The 23,141-nt window shown below is 40.7% G+C and overlaps 1 protein-coding gene across 2 annotated transcripts; it reads right to left on the bottom strand.

Annotated features, from left to right (window-relative positions):
• Positions 1 to 1,048: 1,048 nt before the first annotated feature.
• On the bottom strand, positions 1,049 to 23,102 carry mphosph10 (M-phase phosphoprotein 10 (U3 small nucleolar ribonucleoprotein)). Of its 2 annotated transcripts, none has more exons than XM_079997860.1 (11): positions 22,996 to 23,102; positions 21,739 to 22,420; positions 20,379 to 20,545; positions 18,956 to 19,121; positions 12,360 to 12,501; positions 11,548 to 11,615; positions 11,283 to 11,420; positions 5,607 to 5,717; positions 4,481 to 4,588; positions 3,372 to 3,602; positions 1,049 to 1,524 (listed from the first exon to the last, which is right to left on the bottom strand). In XM_079997860.1, the coding sequence occupies exons 1-11, from the start codon at positions 23,079 to 23,081 to the stop codon at positions 1,375 to 1,377; spliced, it is 2,049 nt and encodes a 682-aa protein (XP_079853986.1). In that variant the 5' UTR covers positions 23,082 to 23,102; the 3' UTR covers positions 1,049 to 1,374. The 2 variants fall into 2 exon arrangements, with proteins under 2 accessions (XP_079853986.1, XP_079853987.1); XM_079997861.1 differs by having other exon boundaries at positions 3,372 to 3,590.
• Positions 23,103 to 23,141: the final 39 nt, after the last annotated feature.

Here is a 23,141-nt window from a genome sequence, read left to right as displayed (position 1 = left end):
TGCAACCTGCTGATGACACTCTGTGACACTCTAAGCTCAGTGGCCACTTGCCTCTGAGAATATCCTGTTTGAAGCCTCGCAATGGCGGGGTGCTGTTGATCGGTTGTTAGGTGTCGTCTTGGTCTCATGATGTCAAAATGTGAACAGCATGATGAAGAGGACTTTAAATACCAATTCTAATTGAACCAGGAAATGTATTGGTCGATTCATGGATCAAACACCTGTTGTGAATTTTGCCGTTCACCTCCTTGTTAGAGAACAGCAAGTTGTGCAAAAAGTACTGAAACATTGAGCAGTTGGACATGGGCATTCAAAAGTTTAAAGGTCAAATTAAGTTCACCTGTAAAGATTATAGTGCATTTAAGGTTCATCCTGAAATTTCACCCGAAAGCCGAATATCCCTCTTTTTGTGAGTAGTGTATGTGTCGACGATTAATGTATTTTTGAAAGACAAAAAATATACATTATCTTTATTTATTTTGCATCATGATTTTGCACCCCATTTGGCCTGATGCACAAGCACATTCCCCAAATCACTTGTGAAACATCACCCCAACATCATCCCATTTCACGTGTATTTAACCACTGATGAAAAAAAAAAAAAAAAAAAAAATATATATATATATATATATATATATATATATATATAATATAAAATAAAAAAAACCCCACTGATGTATACATTGAAGTGAAGGGTCATCTTAACACTTCAGCAGCCGTTGACATTCTAGAGAGTTGTGCGCCTCCAACTTTGTGGCAAGTTTGGGGAGGGTCCGTTTGTGTTTCAGCATGACACTAAACAAGGTCCATAAAAAAGATTGTTTATTGACTCTGGCGTGGAAGAACTTCACTGGTCTGTGCAGAGCCCAGACATGATCCCTATTAGACATCTTCAGGATTAATTGGAACACTGACTGCCCCATTGGTCAACATCCGTGCCTGACCTCTGACCTCACTGATGCTCTTGTGACTGAACGGGAGCAAATCCCCGCAGCACATGTTCCAAAATCTAGTCGAAAGCCTAACTGTTACACGTGCCACTAGTGGTACGCAAGTTCACCTATAGTGGTACAGGGGGTTAGCAGGAAAATATTATTTGATTACTATTACATATCAATACAAATAATTGTACATGTAAACAAACACTGAATTTAACTGAAATTATTCACCCCCAAAGCGTAAAACATGTGCTGATGTCGTTGGGGTCTGTTTCCATATGGTTTATTTTGAGGGGATGTATCGTCATCAATTCAAATTAACGAGTATACTTTATTTGAAGTACATAGCATCCACACGTTCATATATTGCAGCAATTACTGTAAAAGGTTATCAAAACAAGGACATATTTTGGTCTGGTATAATTACAAAACACAATTACAACTTCAGTTTGCTTGCAGACACTTCCTTCTGTTTCTTCTTGTTGGACATGTGGCCTTTGGCATCTTTAATCTGACTTTTGACTTGATCCTGGAGTTGCGAGAAGAAGGCCTGGGAGGATCTCAGGGCCTTGTCTTTCCCATCGTCCTGAAAAGCAAACGGACCACAGCTCAGTGTTTTTCTGACTTTGTCTGGCTATTCGGGACACTGCGATGAGCCCTTTTCGCCTTTAACCGTTCTTAAAAAAACAACAAAACAAAAAAACAAAAGGAAAACCCCAGGAGATTGACTGATGGTAAATTATGTAGAGTGGACCTGAAATTTTGAATTAAATTAAATACCATACATTGCTTTTTGTTATACATTTGTGACCCACCACAGCAAAAGCTGCCATCTCGTGCACTTCTAAAATCACCAGGAGCAGCCAAATAAGTTGAAAAAACCTTTCTTGAAGGAAAATGAGATTTTTCCAGATTTGTGTTCCTTTGTGGGTTTTTTTTTAATCTCTCAACGTATTTACAAAACCGAGTTTTATTTTTAACTAGTAGAAAAATGTTAAAGCATGGAGTTAAATATAATATGTCGCTCAGCGCTTAACAACGCTGAACAACACAGATCGATTGTTTCCTTTAAAGCGACCGTCCAGGTGAAGATCATTCATTCATCCATATTCCATGTGAAGTCACAATGATAGAGTTCAACCTTTAAATATTACGTGTTTTATACACACATGGAGACAAGGTTGTGCAGGGGGCGTGTCAATGACGTCACCGTCACTTCCGGTTGATTAGGAGAAGCGGGTGGAGGAAGATCTAAATCATATTGCAGACCTTAATCTGACCAGGGCGATAGATCGAAGTCAGTTTAAGCAGCGCGCACTGGACTTCATTTTCCGCGATGATAGTCAGTTCTCCGACAGTGACACTGAATCTGATATTACTCCGGATTTGGAGAACATTTCAAACAGCAGATTTCAACCCGAATGTCACTATGAAACGGAATATTTTCAAGAACCACCGGAAATTAAATTCCACTTTTATAAAACATGTATATTCTTACTGTTAAATAAAAAAAAAAAATCAAAAATATGTTCAACGTTCCCTCAAAACACAAGAACAAAGCAGTGATTGGACCATTGCGCAGTATGTTAATTAGCCATGCGGCTTTGGCTACCCCATTTGCATTCTGGCAGCTAGGTGAATGAAACCAAGTCTTGGCGAAACTTTCAAGGTGATTATCTCAGAATCACAGTTTGCCACATCCTTGTCATTAACAAGTCATAGCTTTAAAAAATATTTGCTTGATTTGCACAAGTGACACCTTGTTTGGAAGCTCTAATTCTCCTCTTTCAAATGATGCAAAAAAAGTCAACAGCCGCCAAATGACCCTAAACTATGCGGTGGGTCACATTTTAACATCTACAAAACCATACAGGGATTTAAGAAGGATAAAAAAAAGGCAAACAAAAAAAATATGAATATATTTTAAGTTAGGTTTTCGATGACCAAGTTTTAAGTATGTCATATAAATGAAGACCTTCATGCTTTTTTTTCCCTGAAGTTGACTATGACTTGCTTTGTCACTGGTTTTAGGTTGGTTGTCTCTGAGATAAGACAGAAAATCTGGGGCAGGTTCAATGGGGCAGATGTCTTAAGCCTGAAAAAAAAAAAAAAAGGTACATCTTCTTTTCGAAAACAGGAAACTCATGATGGGAACCAAGATTTTATTAAGGCCTGTGTTGAAACATGGCAAATATTTAATCCATTTTTAGAGCACAATTTCACCCCGATCACTTCCATACAGACATGTAGGACGCTTGGGAGAATCTCTTCAAATCCATCATGGTGGTTTGTCGGATTCATGGGGAAATCATATTCATTGTTTGAAAACCTTGCAGTTAAACTGCAAGCCAACAGCAAGCCAACTCTTCTCCAAAGATATCTAGATATGAACGGAGATGGAGAGAATATTATGAACGCAAAGAAGAGACTGACCTTCATTATCGTAGCTTTGCCGCCCTTTGTTAGTTTCTTGAGGTTTTCCACCATTTCAGCCTTGGACAGCTTTTTGTTCTTGCCAACGTGGTTGGTTTCCTTCTCTTTCTGTCGGCGCTCTCTCTCCTTCATCTTCAGCTGCTTGGCTTTCTTCTTATTGCGTCGGTCACGATTCTTGTCCGTTGATGTCTTTTCAGAGTCGCCTAGCACGTCTCCCGCCTTGTTCTTCTCCTTTGGGTGAGAAGGGAATGTTTTCAGGAATCGAGGTATACTGTGTTTAAGTTGTAAACCTTACCTTACTTTGTCGTATATTTGTGTTACAAATTTTGACATACAATCAAAAACTGTTGAATTAATGGTGAATGTTAAGCCCTCAAGGGACACAAATGTGTGTGTGTGTGTGTGTGTGTGTGTGTGTGCTGTCACTAATATGTAAGGCTGTCACTAGTCTGCTGTTGAAAAGAGTGCATCTGGAATGGAAATACTAGCAGACTATTTAGTACACCAAATTTGTGTTCCAAAATATCCAAAATCATAGAATGGCTCAAATAATTTGTAAAAAGGACCAGGATGACATACATGACTCAAAATGCCATACTATGCAAACACTGCACACTACCCACAATGCATTGTGAGAGCAAGAAGCGGCTATAAATGTCAAGCCGCAGGATGTTTAAAGAGACGGGTGAAGCTGAATGACAATGTAGTATGTCCAAGAAGCCATTGCTCTTTTCACTTGCCTACAGCGCTGGCCAATATTGAGAGCACGTAGTATGCATGTTAAAATATGAATGCTATTTTCAAGGTTCCAAATTCAAATGAGTTTGTTTTATTAAATATTGTATAGCCAACTATGATGCAATTCAGAAATAGCAATTATTGATTGTTTTTAATCACAAAATGGAAGTCGATAATACTTTTTATATTTTCTTCGTTGTTTGACGCACAAATTCATACCCCTTTAGGGTTTAGGAACTTTTTCTGTGCACGTGCATACATTTAATTTGTTCTCTTAACGCAAAGCGCACAAGACACGTGCTTTTCATTCAATTAACGAGGCTTATAGAGTTAAACACAGAAAGATTGAGGCTGGCCATGGCGAACCGCACCTTGATTTCCTCCGGTGCAAGTAGAGTGGCGTCGCTGGCACTGACTGGAGCCACCTCCTCCATGGTGATGGATGGTAGGTTAGACACCACCTTGACCTCGGGAACAGGCTGTGGTCAAAAAAGAAGAGGAAAAAACACAGTTGGGGTTTCACTGGCGACAAAGCCTTGATGTAACCTTAAGCTCCCACCCAGTTAGGGCCAAAATAAAATATCCAAACACTTGGTTCTCAAAATAAAAGCATAGTTCTTGAATCAACCTCAACTCTACCCTGTACCCTGTCTACCCTATTTGTATGCTCCTATTTTCTGAGACTTTGGATTGAATTACAGGTACTCCTCACTTAACGACCTACCTGTTTAACGACCGTTCCGGCTTACGACCACCTCTCTGACCAGTCTGTATTGTGCGCTGCATACAATACCGCGGCATGCACACTGTCTCAGCATCAAGCATCCCATCGCACATCACCCTTTATATACACTATATACACACATCTCATCGTGCGTCACCGTTCTCAGTCTCGTTCCCGCAGTCTGTCAGTATTCACTACACTAGTGTTTGCAATGGCCACGCCCCCTTACCATGAAATAACACAGGTCCTCACTTATCGACCATTTTGCTTAACAACCTGGTCCAAGGAATGGAACTCGGTCGTTAAGTGAGCAGTACCTGTATTGACTACCTCCATGTTCATTGTTTGTTTCCAAATAAATGCCATTTAGTGAAACATCCTTGATCCAGTATGTCATGACAATCGAGTATTTCAATCTGGATAACTTGGTATTTCAAGTATTCATGTGTATTAGATGATAAAACAGAACTGCATCCGTTTGCTGTGTCTTAATGCATACTGGGTGACATTCTGATATATTGATTAGTGATGGGAGAGAAATCTTGTCGAGAATTAAATCCCATTCCCCAAAATATTCCAAAATTTGCTTGCTTCCTGTCCATTCTCCATTCTTCCCATTACCTTGCCCTCAAGCCCCAATAATTTTAGTTTTATAACATTAACATGCACCTACACCATGTGTCTTCCTTTCCAGGAGCCAAGGGTTTTGATATATTTCCATGTTTGAGCAGAGTGCGCAGTCATGGTACATGTAGAACGGAGGTAATACGTACTGGTCTTGGTATGAAGTGGAAGTTGGAGAGTGCGTCCAGCTTCAAGAAGAGTATGTCAATGAGCTTTTGAATTTCTCCATGGGCGGGATTCTCTTCTTCCTCTGTCTTTTGCTGGGAAAAAAGAGCATTTTAGAGATGCTTTGTTTAAAGTGTGTGGTCTGCGAAGAGCACACACTTTAAACACACTGGTATGACCTGGCAAAAAGTGTTGAGGTGAGCTATATAGAGATATTCCACAGGCCTTTCAGAAAGCAGTATATAAAAATAAAATGGCAAAAAAGTAGTAGCCACCAATTGTGCAAGTTATCCCACTTAAAAAGATGAGAGAGGCCTGTTATTTTCATCATTGGTAAACCTCAACTATGAGAGACAAAATGAGAAAAAAAAAATCCAGAAAATCACATTGTCTGATTTTTAAAGAATTTTTTTGCAAATTATGGTGGAAAATAAGTATTTGGTCAATAACAAAAGTTCATGTCAATACTTTGTTATATACCCTTTGTTTGCAATGACAGAGGTCAAACGTTTTATGTAAGTCTTCACAAGGTTTTCACAGACTGTTGCTGGTATTTTGGCCCATTCCTCCATGCAGATCTCCTCTAGAGCAGTGATGTTTTGGGGCTGTCGCTGGGCAACACAGACTTTCAACTCCCTCCAAAGATCTTCTATGGGGTTGAGATCTGGAGACTGGCTAGGCCACTCCAGGACCTTGAAATGCTTCTTACGAAGCCACTCCTTCGTTGCCCGGGCGGTGTATTTGGGATCATTGTCATGTTGAGAGACCCAGCTACGTTTCATCTTCAATGCCCTTGCTGATGGAAGGAGGTTTTCACTCAAAATCTTACGATACATGGCCCCATTCATTCCTTCCTTTACACCAGGGGCGTCAAACTCCTTTTAGCTCAGGGGCTACATGGAGGAAAATCTGTTCTCAAGCGGGCCGGACCAGTAAAATCATGGCATAAAAACGTAAAAATAACGACAACTTCAGATTGTTTTCTTTGTTTTACTCCAAAAAGAACTTAGACTTTGTCTCTTTGCCAATTTCAGGATGTTATTCAAGTGCTTATTTGTGAGCCTTGAGCGCAGCTTTGTTTTATTGATGCTCATAACAGAGAAAACTTGCTCACAAAGATATGTGGTTCCAAACATGCACAACACTTTTGCAGCAAGGGCTGTTAAGTTGGGGTAACGTGGCAAGAGATACTGATAGAATGTGTCCAAGCCAGCTGCGGCAAACTTGCCCTTCAAATCTGAGTCACACTGCAAGTCTATTGTTTCAAGTTGGATGTTGACGGGCAGATCAAGCGCATTTGCAGTGAATGGTCGAGCAAAAAACTTTGAAGTCTTTCTCCAGTTCACCAAAAATCTGAAAGCGTGTCTCAAACTCCCGCAATAGTCCCGTTATTTTATCTTTGAACCGCTTCGTGGCTGCGGCATGCCTCCATTTGCAGTCTGCACTTTCTCTCTGAACTTTGTCGAACACCTGCATTTTTACCGACCATTGAGGGCGCACCATCTGTAGCCAGGCTGACAGCGCGGGACCAGTCCACTTCGAGCCTGTCCAGTGCGCTGACGAGTGTGGTGAAAATATCAGCTGCTGTTGTGGTGTCCGTCATTGGCACCAACTCCACGAACTCCTCGGTGACAGTCAAAGTGTCATCAACTCCGCGGATGAATATTGCCAGTTGCGCAACATCAGTAATGTCCGTGCTTTCGTCAATTGCAACTGAAAAAGCAATAAATTACTTTAAAACTGCACTTCAATTGGCTGTCTCCGAATCCGCCGAAAGATCAGAAATCCTGCAACTGTATTTCTTGTCAGGCTGATATTTGCAAAAGCCTGGTGCTTTTCATGGCACACAATCTCCGCAGCCTTCAGCATGCATGTTTTTACAAATTCCCCCTCAATAAGTGGCTTTGAAGCCACTGCAATTTTATTAGCTATAATGTAGCTGGCTTTCACTGCAGCATCACTGATTTCTCGGCGACGAGTAAACACAGACTGCTGTTTCTTCAGAACCGCCAATAACATTCACCTTCTCTCTTCTCTGTTGTCCTTGAAAGTTGTTGTATTTGTCGCCATGAAGAGTCTCATAGTGGCGAGGACGGTTATATTCTTTCAGCCCTGAAACATGCTGTGAACACACCAAACACACAGCTTTCCCCATTCACTTCCGTGAATAAATAGGAGGATGACCATTTTTCTTGGAAAACTCTGCACTCTGCGTCCACTTTTCTCTTTTTTGACAGAGACATTTTGGGGCAATGAGTGTGCACATAATGTTCAAATTGGTCAGGCAGAAAGACAGGCTAGCTCTGGACTGGCTGTAGCCTACTTGTTCAGCCCCAGTTTAAACAGTTTGCTTGCTTAACAGAATTGCTATTGTGACACCCACTGGACACATTTAGAAAAGCAGTTTCATTCATTGAAAAATTGCAGCTCAATTTTATGCTTAGCAAAATCATCTCGCGGGCAGGATTAAACCTGTCCAAACATACGGCCCGCGGGCCTGATCAGGCCCGCGGGCCGTATGTTTGACACCCCTGCTTTACACGGATCAGTCGTCCGGGTCCCTTTGCAGAAAAACAGCCCCAAAGCATGATGTTTCTACCCCCATGCTTCACAGTAGGTATGGTGTTCTTTGGATGCAACTCAGCTTTCTTTCTCGTCCAAACACGACAAGTTGAGTTTTTGCCAAAAAGTTCTATTTTGGTTTCACCTGACCATATGACATTCTCCCAATCCTCTTCTGGATCATCCAAATGCTCTCTAGCAAACTTCAGACGGGCCTGGACATGTACTGGCTTAAGCAGGGGGACACGTCTGGCACTGCAGGATTTGAGTCCCTGGCGGCGTAGTGTGTTACTGATGGTAGCCTTTGTTACTTTGGTCCCAGCTCTCTGCAGGTCATTCACTAGGTCCCCCCGTGTGGTTCTGGGATGTTTGCTCACTGTTCTTGTGATCATTTTGACCCCACGGGGTGAGATCTTGCCTGGAGCCCCAGATCGAGGGAGATTATCAGTGGTCTTGTATGTCTTCCATTTTCTAATAATTGCTCCCACAGTTGATTTCTTCACAACAAGCTGCTTACCTATTGCAGATTCAGTCTTTCCAGCCTGGTGCAGGTCTACAATTTTGTTTCTAGTGTCCTTTGACAGCTCTTTGGTCTTGGCCATAGTGGAGTTTGGAGTGTGACTGTTTGAGGTTGTGGACAGGTGTCTTTTATACTGATAACGAGTTCAAACAGGTGCCATTAATACAGGTAAGGAGTGGAGGACAGAGGAGCCTCTTAAAGAAAAAGTTATAGGTCTGTGAAAGCCAGAAATCTTGCTTGTTTGTAGGTGACCAAATACTTATTTTACCGAGGAATTTACCAATTAATTCATTAAAAATCCTACAATGTGACTTCCTGGATTCTTTCCCCCCATTCTGTCTCTCATAGTCGAAGTGTAGCTATGATGAAAATTACAGGCCTCTCTCATCTTTTTAAGTGGGAGAACTTGCACAATTGGTGGCTGACTTAATACTTTTTTGCCCCACTGTATAGATATATATATATATATATATATATATATATATATATATATATATATATATATATATATATATATATATATATATATATATATATATTATAATTGCACATATCTGTATATACATAGGCATATTCCCTCTATCTATTCCATTTTATTTCATTTTATTTTTTATTGTATTTTATTCTATATATTTTTATCTTATTCTATAAGTATTCAACTTAGTGTATTACGTTTTAGGAGTCAGTTAGCTGGTCTATTAGAAAGGAATTTTTTACTTTTATTTTTTTTTCCTAGGACATATTGTGTGCTATCACCGGGTGCGTTGCATTACATTTCACTGCATATATGTATGAAAGTATGTATATGTATGTGACAAATAAAAAATCTTGAATCTTGAATCTTGATATATATATATATATATATATATATATATATATATTAAAAGGGGGCATCCGGGGTGAATAAATGTGGGGAAGTTACGTGGTAATTTGATCGTAAAAAAAAGAAAGAAAAAAAAAAAGATTTAGTATATATTACAGCTGGAATCATTTATGTAATGCTGCTCATGATAGGGGCAGGAGGGTTGTACTAAATTAATTTAAACAAGAGGATATAGAGGTTGTTTTTTCTATTCATTAATTGCATAGTGCTTGTAGCCAGGAGAAAAATGTGAGGTGTCGGATTATTGACTTGGTGCCTAGAACCAGCGTTTCCGTTATCCGGTAATTGCCGGTTTTTGACCGGGAAAATCTGTTCAAGTCTGACATATTTAAATCGCTACAGTCATCATTTCTGGTGAAAATAATTCCCTCTAAGCAAAATTTTAATTAGTGCTGGCCGATAGAATAATAACGATAATGATCGCCATTTTTTTTCCCCTCAATGTCGAAATAAAAGACATTGAGGGGACATCATTTTGATTTAAAAAAAAAACAACAAAACTGTATCTGTTAATTTCCGCATTTGGCAAGTTGCAACAGAAAGCCAATCAGTTTGGACAATCTCAAATTGACCTTTTACCTCCAACCAATCACGTTTGTCAACATAGAAATAAGCTCCACCCACAGATTGCACTTGTTAACACACTCATGGGATTTCATTCTTTATGTAGCCTGCTTATCAATTGTTTTAAAGTTCAATAAACACAATACAAAACACAACTTTATGCAAAACATTTTTCTTAATTTCTTCACAATCAAAAAAAGATCACTGTTTGCTACTGTTCAAATTTAAATGTATCTTTAATTTGAACACTCTGGAGAGTTGTTTTAATTTATGTTTAATTTGAACGTTTGGTGACGAATTGTTTTAAGAACCTGTCTAAAGCAGCCCCCCGCCCCAACGCCATTGGGCTTGAGCAGAGGTTCCCAACCACTGCGATCCCTGTGGACCAGCTCAAATTAAAACAGTCATAACCAGTCAGGTGCTTCCTGACTGGTTCTTGGTTCCCCCTGTGCCACCTTATCTTAAATATCCTAGAATCATCCCTACAAATCATAATAAAGCCATTTCCAGTGGTAGCTTGCATACCAGGTAATGTCAAACTGACACTTGTAATTGCTGTTGCCTAACATTGAAGTTGAACAATATAATATTTTATATTTAATAGAATATTCAAACTGAAAACATAAAATTAACACAAACAAGTTATTCAAGTCACCATGTCGCAAGTCAAGTCACGAGTATTTAACTTCCAAGACCAAGTCGAGTCCACGTCTCTGGCACGAGGGGGACCTACACAATATTGGGCAGGTGGTTTTAAAGTGGTGGCTGATCAATATGTATTGAACAGATTTTTATATAATTTTTATATATACATTTTTTTTTTTTTTTAGTTTTTATAAACAGTACTTTCAAAAATAATCTTTGCATCACTATGAATAATTGGCCTTCTGTGCAGCTGCAATGTGGAACAGACCATTTTGCCCTGGGGCGTAGTGTTTTGCAGATTGGAATAATGCACATTTATTGTGCAAAATATTGTTTTCCATCTTTAGTTGAGATGTGAGATGTGATTTCCAATCGGGCTATTGATTGGAATTAGCGTTAGTATAATAAGCAACCACCCCAGATGCAACCCTGCTGGACTTTCAATGGGTCGAGAACCAATAAGCCCAGTGAAAATGAGTGACGTACCTGCATTTGTTTGAGATACTCCTGCTCGTAGACCTTGGCCAGACTCAGTTTGCTTTTCTCGTGGTCCAGCGTGAGCCTCTTCTTGTACTGAAAGGCTTCCTCCTTGGGCTTCTCCTTACGCACCACATCGTCAAACACCTAATGAGGTCGAAAACGGGCGGAGACGTCTGGGTGTCATGACCAGTGGACACACTGTAGCAATCACTGTAATTGGTTCAGAACCACGCATATCTTTAGGCTGGTTTGCGGGGAACTGTTTTCTGACCTGGTCTTTTATTCTCTGTTTGATGATGTCCTCGAGGAGCAGGGTGGTTTCCTCTGTGATGGCAGGCGCTAAACAGCAAAAGAATATGAATATTGAAAATAAATGTCCATTTACACATAACGGCCAGTATTTGAGGGAAACAATACAAGTCAAGTGCCACGAAACACATAGCAGTCATATTTATATGTTGGCAGCATGGAAATGGACAGCAGTGAGATTGAAACAGATGAATTAGCTGAAAGCCAACTTGGCAACTCTGGCTTTCAAACAACTTTCATTTGAAGTTCCTCTTCCTGCAATGAGTTAATGGGAAAATTATTTAACTCATTGCAACTTGGAGTTCTTGAAATTATTTTTCAGACAAGCATCTGCTTTCAAAAGTTGATTTCTTTCATGAGCTATTGTATTGCTTGCACTCAAAACTACATAAGAAAAAAAAAGAAAAGGAACAAAACATGTGATGTTATACGATACATTGTTTCACTATCATTTATTGTTTTTGCATCATTCCAAAAGAATAAAGAAGGAATCTTCAACAGAAATAATTTGTTTCTGTTCAGACTTTGTTAAAATATTGTTCGACTGTTTCCAACCGTTAGTGTATTGTGTCTTTAACGGCATGACTTTGGATCAGATTGGTATCATTTCGATTTATATTGATTCCAATCATGCTTATCAAACCTGGCTGTAACAGATCCATATTTCTGATTCTTGCAATTGCTCCCTGGATTTGTTTCCTGGGAATTGTAAACTGGAGGACAGATAATGTTTCTGTTATATATTGTGATTGTGAAAGTGATAATTGCACCCACCCGTCCTGGATGCTTGATCATATTCCACGTTTTCTTCCAGGATGCTGTTTTCCGGCCGGGACTGAGCAGACACCTCTCCGGACAACTGCCAGGGCTTGCCTGCTAGTGCCGACATCTCCAATTTCTGGATCTTCTCCAACATCTGGAAGAAGGAAGAAGCACATCTGAGTAGTCATTTATATTCGATTTGAATATCCAAGAAAGTGGAACACTGATCACCTGAAACTACGAGTGCCAGTCTAGCAAACCATCAGAGGACTTCTACTCTGTGAGGTAAGTACTGGAGGTAAGTTAAGGTAAGTTTCATTTAGAGGGACTTAAATGTATACTTAATACAACACAGACAATTAATTATATTATATAATTACACCGCATTCCAAATTAATATGCAAATGATATTTTTCTCTGATTGTCCTATATCAGGCCTGGCCAACCTGCGGCTCGCGAGCCTCATGCGGCTCTTTGGCTGGTTTTACTGCGGCTCTTAAGGGGCTTTCACATGACAAGCGTCAAAAACGCAGAAAAAAAAAAAGCGCAGCCATTCATTCCCTATTATGATTATAAAATCGCTATGATGTATCACTCGTTTTCCACCGTGGATCACTTCCTCATTTACTCAAAGCGGACAGCAGCAGGAGTCATGTCCCATTAACGCCTGTTTTATTAGTCCTAATGCCGGGTTTACACCAAAAGCGCCTCCATACAAAGTCAACGTATAGAGGCATTCCAGGCGACTGGAACGTGTGTCTAACGCGGCATTAAGACTAATAAAACACCAAATAAGATTCGAAAGCTTTGGAAGTTTATTTTCAACACTATTGACATGGTTAGTAGTCAACATATAAGATGGATCGGCCGGTGAATTGCTTTGTGTATCCGACATCCCCGATGGAGAACTGTGAAGGCTGGAGGGGTGTGTCTGTCTGTCTGTCTGTCTGTCTGTCTGTCTGTCTGTCTGTCTGTGTGTGTGTGTGTGTGTGTGTGGCGCGACTCGCGAGCTGCAGCCAGTGTTGCCAGATTGGGCCAATCTGGCAACACTGAGGAGGACCGACTGAAAGCTGCTTTAAGGGAAGGGACCATTGAGTTCTTGAAAAGTGTGCCAATGGAAAAATACCCCAATGTCAAACGGGCTGCGCTTAAGATACTGTCAATGTTTGGGTCAACATACGTCTGCGAGTCTGTGTTTTCTACCCTAAAACATGTGAAATCAAAGCATCGATCTGTTCTGACTGACACCCATGTGAAAGAATTGCTTCGAGTGGCAACAACGGAATACAAGCCAGATTTGAAGAGGATTGTTCAAGACAAGGAATCACATTTACATTTTACATTTAGTCATTTAGCAGACGCTTTTATCCAAAGCGACTTACAATTGTTCAAACACCGACGGACGCAGCCATCAGGAGCAATTAGGGGTTAAGTGTCTTGCTCAAGGACACTACAGCATGCTAGCAGGAGGAGCCTGGGATCCAACCAGCAACCTTTAGATCACTAGACCACCAGCTCTACCTCCTGAGCTACCATCCCCATACGAGGAATGCCAGAAGTCCCACTAAGCAACATGCATAGTAAGAGGAAAACGCTATTGTTAATTATTATATTTTTGTTTGTGGACTGAGAGGTATACCGCGGAAACGCAGTACTTTCATTTAGGAGTCCTGGCTCAATGGTAGCGGCTTTGAACTCGAGATCCGATAGCGGGTTCGATCCTCTTAACCACACATTTTCAAAAATGTGGCCAGGGCTCCGGAACACCTAGTCCCAGGTATATGTGGATGGCCAAAGCATCGGATCGTGTATGGTAGGCAAGAGCCAAAACTGATTCTTAAAGGTTAGGGTTTAAGGGACACTATTGAATAAATTGACCCAACATGAAAAAAATACATCCTTATCATTAAACTCGAAGTCCAATTCCCCCCTCTATGAATGAATAAACAACAGTACTTTTTGAACTGAGAGTTTGTGTTTGTGAGACAGTGCACACAATGTTATATTTTTGTTTGTGGACTTGGTTGAACTGAGAGTTTGTGTGTGTGAGACAGTGCACACAATGTTATATTTTTGTTTGTGGACTTGGTTGAACTGAGAGTTTGTGTGTGTGAGACAGTGCACACAATGTTAATTGTTGAAAATAACTGGCCTGTGGTCTTAGTACTCCATCCATCCTTCCATCTTCAACCGATTATCCTTAGTCGGGTCGCGGGGGCTAGAGTCAATTTCTGTCATTATCATGTTTGTGTGTGACATTTACAATTAATCTGGCTGAGCAGAGGTCTGTGTGTGTGTGTGTGTGTGTGTGTGTGTGTGTGTGTGTGTGTGTGTGTGTGAGGAAGGGATGGGGTGATGTTCATGTGTGCCCATGTGTATGATGTGGCTCTTTGCAGTAACACAGTAAAAAAAGTCGCTCTTAGTCTCTGACTGGTTGGCCACCCCTGTCCTAAATAGTCGATGCAAATGACAGTCAGTGTAATTTAAGTCATCAACCGTTAGGGTATAATGCTAATGTTATTGAACAAACCTCCCAATGATTGTATTTTTTTTCCAAAAATTAAAAACTCAAAATGCACTGTTCCAAATTATTATGCACAAGCGCCTCCACAGTCACACAGCGAGAACAGAGAGACTGAGACAGAGTTTTTTCCCGCAAGCCATTAGAACTGTTAATGCTGACCTCACCAGGGGTCCTCACTGAGCCACACACGAGGCTCCACTACCTTACTGTACTATATGTAGCATACTGTACTGCATACTGTGTCAGTGTTCAGGGTTGTTCGTGATGCTGTATTGCTGCGCCGTACTGTTGTATACTGTGCTGTATTATCCCAAGTACTACCTCACTTTATTCACATGCCACTTTAATGCACATATCTGTATATACATAATTGCCTATTCCATATACATAAGCATATTCCCTCTATCTATTCCATTTTATCTCATTTTATTTTATTCTATATATTTTTATTTTATTCTATAAGTATTTGACTTACTGTATTACGTTTTAGGAGTTAGTTAGTTGGTCTATTAGAAAGAAATTTTTCCTAGGACATAGTGTGTTATCACCGGGTGAGAAATTTCAGGATGAACCTAAAATTTACTATAACCTTTACAGGTGAACTTAATTTGACCTTCTCTAAACTTTTGAATGCACATGTCAGACTGTTCAATGTTTCAGTACTTTTTGCACAACTTGCTGTTCTCTAACAAGGAGCTGAACGGCAAAATTCACAACAGGTGTTTGATCCATGAATCAACCAATACATTTCCTCGTTCAATTAGAATTGGTATTTAAACAGTCCTCTTCATCATGCTGTTCACATTTTAACATCATGAGACCAAGAAAACACCTAACAATTGATCAACAGTACCTCGCCATTGCGAGGCTCCAAACAGGATGTTCTCAGAAGGAAGTGGCCACTGAGCTTAGAGTGTCACAGAGTGTCATCAGCAGGTTGCAACAGAGATACAGAGAGACTGGAAGAGTCACAGAAAGGCATAGAAGTGGACGTCTTTTGGCCACATTCCACACTGATGAGTGCTTCATTGTGAACAGTGCCCTAAGGAACCAGATGATGAATGCCACTCAACTCCAGGCACATTTGAGGGAGGTGAGAGGCACCCAAGTGTCACGTCAGACCATTCAAAACCATTTACATCAGTGTGGTCTGCGTGCTAGACGACCTGCAAGGGTACGTGACCACACCACCAGGTACAGGCATCATCGTCTTGCATGGGCCAGGGAGCATTGACGCTGGACGAGGGACCAGTGGCCTCAGTGCTGTTCTCTGATGAAAGTCGATTCACGTTGAGCAGAAATGATGGCCGCCAGAAATGATGGCCGCCAGCGATGTTGGAGACGTCAAGGAGAGCGCTATGCATCAGCCACTGTTGTCACCAGACGAGCCTTTGGTGGTGGTGGTGTTACAGTGTGGGCAGGTGTGTCTAGTCAATACAGAACTGCCCTACACTTTGTGAATGGTACATGACAAGCCCATACTACCTGAATAACATCATTTATCCAGTCATTGTGCCCCTGCATGAACAACACAGGCCTAATTTCATCTTTATTGACGACAATGCTCCAGCTCCTCGAAGGTCGCATCATTAGAGAACGGCTGCTGGAGACTGGGGTACCTCAAATGGAGTGGCCTGCACTTTCTCCAGACCTGAATCCCATAGAAAACCTCTGGGATCAGCTGAGTCGCCATGTAGAGGCTCGTAACTCTGTACCCCAGAACCTATTTGACCCAAGGGCTGCCCTTCAAGAAGAGTGGGGTACTAGGCCTCAGCAGACAATAAGTTGACTTGTGAACAGCATGAGACGTAGTTGTCAAGCTGTAATTGATGCTCAAGGGCACATGACAAGTTATTGAGACATTGACATTTTTTGTTGTGGTCTAACCACCGCTGTTGTTGGCTTTTGTTTCAATAAATTGTTTGAGATGAGGAAATCACCATTGCATGCTTCTACTTAAATGCCCTACTTTCATAATATAATATCACTGTAACATGAACTTTTTACATTTTCCATAAATTTCACCCGAAAGCCATATATCCCTAACTTTTTGTGAGTAGTGTATGTATGACTGTATGTATATGTATGTGACAAATAACCTCTTGAATATTGAGATGTTGGGACTGCATCGCAGTTTGTTTGTTTTTTTTATTAATTATATAACACTATGGAGGGCAAACACATAGGCATTTAGGAATTAAATGTTTTCTTGTACTTTTGCAACTTTCTTTTGGTCCTGCATAGAAAATATTTAACTGTTCTTTATATTGAAAACATGAATAAGGTGGGTATTATTACATTTTTATACTGAAATTTACACACATGCATGCACGCACGTGTGTGTGTGTGTGTGTGTAGAGCCCCTCTTAAACCTAACCAATTCAGTTCCTACATGATGTAATGTTCCAGAAACTCTGCTATATCAGTTACCAATGAAAATGTCAAAACTAAACAAGAAATATGATTTTCTTATCAATATGATTAAAGGCCATGTTGCAAAAATGAGTACAGCCTCCTGAAAGTTAAAAAAGAAAAAAAAATTTTTTGGTGCTAGTTAAGGGCAATTGATCAGCAGATGAGTCTATTGAACCATCACACTCAAACAGGTGTAATTGGACAATTTGTGTAGTACTTAACCCATTGAATTACTCTCAGACTAAATGCTAACACAGTGGCACCACATGGCTCTTCAGAATTGTCTGAAATTATTTAATTGCACAAAGTGTGGTCAAGCCGCGGCTGCAGACGGCACCATAGCTCGCTTTCCCGCGGCCGCCAAGCTGCCTCGAGTCAGCCGAATCAGTGCCCAAGCGGCGCTGATTGGTCTGACTCGGGGCAAGGAGCTTTCTTAATGTTTGTTTGTCTTGCAGAGGGGATCGGCGCACGGGCTCATCAACCGACCAGGAGCCAGATCGGTACACCATTCCTACTGTGCCCAAAATCCTTATTCTTTATTATTTATACTTGGGGCCAGCGAGCCTTTTTGTTCAACTTTATAATAAAAACCTTTCGCCAAACCACGGCCAGAAAGACTCCGGTTCCCTCCCTAAACCCCTAGATGTGGACAGAGACTCCCGCAAAGAGGATTAGGCAATCATTATTATTAAGTCAGTACACCAGCAAGTGATACAGAAATTCAAAAAAGATGGACTTGTGACAAACTCCCTGAAACATTCAGCCGTGAGGGAAGCTTTCACCCTGTGATAAGTGATTTTCTTTGAGAAAAGTGCAGGAGAATCGCAAAGCAAGTGCCCCAGAGCTGTCAAAAGACCACAGATCACAGTTCAAGTATGCGTATTAAACCGTAGGGGGCGTACCGAACGGTTCGATAACATACCGTTTTCATTGCATCCCTAACCAGTATGTCACCCGACCTCAACGCTATTGAGCACCTTTGGGGAATTTTAAAGTGACAAGTTGAGCAGCGCCCCCCATCAAACATCAAGTCACTTACGGAGGACATCCTCCAGGAGTTGAACAGGATAGACATGACAATATCTTGTGAACTTGTACACAATGAACCACGTATTTAAAAGTAATGGAGGACATATTAAGTAACTTATTTTACAGTTATTGATGACATACCTTTCTATGATAAGTATGTTTCATACATTTCAGTTGTCATCTTTCCATGAATTGTAAAGGTGATCATTTAGAAATATCTTTATGTGAAGAGGGGGTACACTCATTTATGCTGTATACTGTATATCTCTTAAAGTTACAAGCAAACTTTTCATGTGGGTGTATTGAATGGCCAAATGACGCGGCTTTGAAAATTCTTAGGGGTTGAGAACAATACCGTTTCTAACCAGAGTTCCAGTGTAACCGGTTAATTGTGTCATTACTACTCACCGTCATTATTTGACCACATACAGACTTGAATCAATGCCTTCTCTGTCATTTGTGTTGACATTTATGCCCATAAACAAGCCTGTGACAGTGGTTTTCTTACTGTTATGCAAATGTACTTTATTGCAACACTTATTACATAAGATGAGACTAAAGTCTTCTGCTCTTAATATTATGTAGATATTTAAAAGACAAACACACCCACTGCACTTCCTGGTATGTGCTCAGCTCTTACCTTTTGTTGCCGCTTCTCAAACGACGACTTGGCTTCAGTTTCAGCTGAGCTTGCGCTTTTCCCCCCGAAGATGTCGTGCAGGTCTTCTACCTTGCTCTCCTCCTCTGTCGAAAGGTTAAAGGTCACTCTTCTTTGAGCGTCCTTGGATTGTCTGCGATGCTCATCCCTAAAGCCACAGACAAAGGAGTGCTGGCATCAGTACTTCAAGTGTGTTAACCATCACAACAACTTCTAATTGATATTTCTGTACAATACATTGGATTCAAAGGTAAAATGCTATGGCTTTAATAATCCCATCAGGTTTTTAGTTTTAATGTTCTATGTCAGATTATTATTTTTGTTTTTTTTTTTTTTTACAATTGGTTACACAGATTAATATTGTGAATTTTTAATTACTCTATGCAAAAAGTGTCAAGAATAAAGCATATTGAAGCATTAATGATTCATTTCTGTAACATAAAATGATCAGCTACAGCATTAAAACCACTGACAGGTGAAGTGAAAAACTTGATAATCTCGGTACAATGGCACCTGCCAAGGGGTGGGGATATATTAGGCAGCAATGGAACAGTCAGTTCTTGAAGTTGACGTATTGGAAGCAGGAAAAATGGGCAAGCATAAGGATCTGAGTGACTCTGACAGGGGCCAAATGGTGATGGCTAGACTAGTCGGTCAGAGCTTCTCCAAAACGGTAAGTCTTGTGGGGTGTTCCCGGTATGCAGTGCTTAGTATCTACCAAAAGTGGTCCAAAGAAGGACAACCTGTGAACCGGCGACAGGGTCATGGATGCCCAAGGCTCATTGATTTGCATGGGGAGCGAACTCTAGCCCGTCCGGTCCTATCCCACAGAACAGCTACGGTAGCACAAATTGCAATCTGGGGCATGAATGCGTGATCGAATGGCAGATGAAAGGATCTGGGGCTATTGTTATTTTTTATGCTTCTTATTTTCGTAAAAAAAAAAACAACACACACTGACGAGCCCCGCTGCTGTTTGGCTCTTGACCGTAAGTCAGCGAAACGATGATGTTAGTGAACGTGAGTGTGGCAGTTTCCGAGCCCTGGAGGGCGGATATTTCAATCAGCAGCTCTCGCATGGCACCGAAATGAGGCACTGAGATCTGCGTTGCGATTTGGTCCGGTAGATACCAATCGGCTAGGAACCAGTGCCATAGCGGTACTGGGTTTCAGTACTCAACCCTATAAACATCCCGTGAATGGTGATTCAGTGTTAGATAGAAAAGGCTTGAAAAATTGCCTTAAAATAATCATCAGGCGGCAATTTTTTATCTCAGACCCCAATCTCACACAGTGCTGTCTCCACCGCCACAAAAATGTGAAAAACATGAACACGGTGTTATATCTTGGCTGTACCACCCAGCTGTGATTCGAGGCTTTGCATGACCTTTTCCCAAACACCTACCCAATTTCACCTTCCTCGTCCCCAAACTCGTCATCATCCTCACTTTCCTCTTCACCGTCATCCCGCTCCTCGCCCATGCTGTCTTCAGGCTGGTCGCCCTCTCCAGCTGGCCCACTGTCCACACCGTCGAAGAAGTCCTTGTATTTGAGATTTCTGGAGCTCTTGAGCTGTAAACAGAAATACAAATCCTTTTAATTCTACATATTGTCCTTTAAATAGCCACTGTACAAAACTAAATGGCAGTTTCTTTCCGATTTATAAAAGACCCGCTTGAGATTTTTGGAATGACAACTGCATTTCTCACATGCTCCATGAGTGCCTCTGGTATACAAATATGTATTTTAATTTAGTAATGTATCGATAATTGTGGCTACTTTTGTGTGTTCCGTTGGAATCAGCAGGGAATGTCAGAGTTTTACCATATGGAATCCTAAAGGTGGACTGGAACATTTAGAAATAGTATGCCGGTCACCACACGGACAGTCTTTCTTGCATTTTCAATTATATATACGTATATATATGAATCAAAATTCTAAAACACATTCAGCTCTGTAGGGCTGGGTATTGAGAAGTGGCTCCAATTTGAAACCAATTCCAATTTCGTGGATACCTCTGCGACAGATTTGTTTTATTGGTTGTTTTTTTTATTATCATTTTGGTGTGCAGTGTTTTGTCCACTTAAGGAGAATCACAAACAATGTAACTCTTCACAATTTTTTTTCCCCGCAAACCGAGGGTCTGCAACTACAAACATTTGTTAACAGTCAACCTCTGTGCAGTTGTACTTTAGATCAATAATGACATTGATAACCCTAAACCTAAGAATCAGAGAAAGGAGAACAACTGAGAGTGCCATTAGAATCTTCAAAAACTCTAACAATGTCCTGGCCTTACTCCTTGTAGTGGCTTTAATAATAAATACATTAATAAAAATAACTGTCTTCTGATTCTGATTCACAATACATCTGCATTACTTCACCGGATCTGATTATACAAGGTCCGAATTCACAATAGCGTTGGTTGTCGGTATTCAGGATGGATATTCAAATTGCTCAAAGTTTTGTACTCAAACCTGTAAAACCACAAGACTCCACAAACCAATACCATTTAAATATGTCGTAATTTAATCTGGCTCATACTTCAGGTTAAATTTTGTAACTCTGTGACAGCTTCATCATCTTATATTGTCTTATTAGATTTTGTTTAAATTAAATTACAGTAATCATATGGGTACGCAATATTCGTACCCATAAGTACTCAAGAGTAAGTATTTGGTCCCCAAAATAAAAGAAGCTATCCTTGCAACCCAAATATGAGAGGGGCTTGATCAGTATGAAAATGATTATGCCTGGATACATACTGAAGTTTTCTTCTTTTGTTTCACAGAAAAAATGGGAGTATCAGAGTCCAGGTCGTCATCATCACCCGAAGGCATGTCCTGAAAATAGTTCACGTCAATGTCATCAACCGCCTTCCCATCCTTTTTCTCCATAGTGTCGAGGAAGGACTCCATCTCTGACAGCTTAAAGAACCTGTCGTCAACTTCAGAAAGAACCCCTTTATTGAGGGGTATTTTCCTCGCCCTCTGCTTCTTCTTCTGCTTCTCTCGGCTTTCCAGAGCATCAACATCAAAATCTAAGTCAGAGTCTTCATCTGTGTCGCTCAGTTGTCCCTCTGAGGATGTTAGCTGAGACCTCTTGGGTGCTGCTTCTTCTTCATCGTTGTCATCCTCTGCCTCCTCCTCCATTAACTCCAGACTATCTTCTACATCTTCTTCTCCATCCTCGACACCCTCCTCTTCCTGCTCCTCAAGCAGGGTCAACATGTCATCGAAGGCGGCTTTTCTGACTTCACTCGCCATGTGTCTCAGCACGGCAGTGTTCTGAAGTTCCAGTTCCTGCCAAATTTGCTCCTCATCAAAACTGTCCACTACCAGCAGAGCCAGGGGGCTGCCTTCACAGTTTGCTGGCTCCTGGGTCTTGTGGAAGTCATACATGACCTTAGTGAGTGATGTGAAGTCTGACGCCACTTCATCTTGGATACTATAAAAAAGAAGAAGAAAATGGATCAACATTGTGAGAGAGTCTCATGAGTCAAACACTCCTGTCCGGTGTTCAAAAATCTCAGCTCCTATCAGCGCTGCCAGATGTACGATAATTTGTAAATAATGTAGCCCTTTGTATGATGTACGATCAAGAAATTGAAAACCCCTTTAAAGTACGATCATTTCGACATATCATAGTTCCAGGTAATTTTTTCTTCATAAAGGTGAAATGGTACGGAGCTGATTTGGAACCAGCCGGACTATTAATTTAATTTTAGTTCAATTTTAGATGTCTATAATATATTACGAAAAACATACTCTGGATCGGCCATAAATGATCCAATGACATCTCACACTTTTCATTGTTATTAACTTATGTAAAGCCAGTTAAACAACTCAATTATAATAGCTTGTGACTTCATCTCGCCCCAAAGAGAATAATAATAATAGTAATGTGCAAAATGTGCGTTACAGTGTGTTATGGGAACATCATCAACAAATTAACAGCTCACGTGGCAATTTATATATGAAACTGCTGTTCTTGCACGAAGCGGGAAACGCAAGTGAACGTACCTGAGAAATGTTTCCGGGTGTGCGGTGTTAATGTCTATTTTGTTGATACAATACTCCAGAAAAGCAGCAGCATCTCCAGCGGCCATGATGTCGCTGCTCACATGGGCACAGACTTGTCCCACTGCGTAAAAGGTCCCCGTGAAATC

Source organism: Zeus faber, assembly GCF_960531495.2.
Source record: "Zeus faber genome assembly, chromosome: 3".
Taxonomy (NCBI): Eukaryota; Metazoa; Chordata; class Actinopteri; order Zeiformes; family Zeidae; genus Zeus; species Zeus faber.
The sequence above is the reverse complement of the archived record's forward strand: the minus strand, read 5'-3'. Positions and strand labels throughout refer to the sequence as shown.

What these genes read in the sequence shown, in the direction of transcription:
- mphosph10 (XM_079997860.1), bottom strand. Translation starts at nt 23,081, where the DNA reads ATGGCCGCTGGAGATGCTGCTGCTTTTCTGGAGTATTGTATCAACAAA. An exon ending in TGATCAAGCATCCAGGACGG is followed by an intron (nt 11,616 to 12,359) that starts GTGGGTGCAATT and finishes TTTGCTGTTTAG; the next exon opens with CGCCTGCCATCACAGAGGAA. An exon ending in GCAAAGCTACGATAATGAAG is followed by an intron (nt 1,525 to 3,371) that starts GTCAGTCTCTTC and finishes TTTGCTTTTCAG; the next exon opens with GACGATGGGAAAGACAAGGC.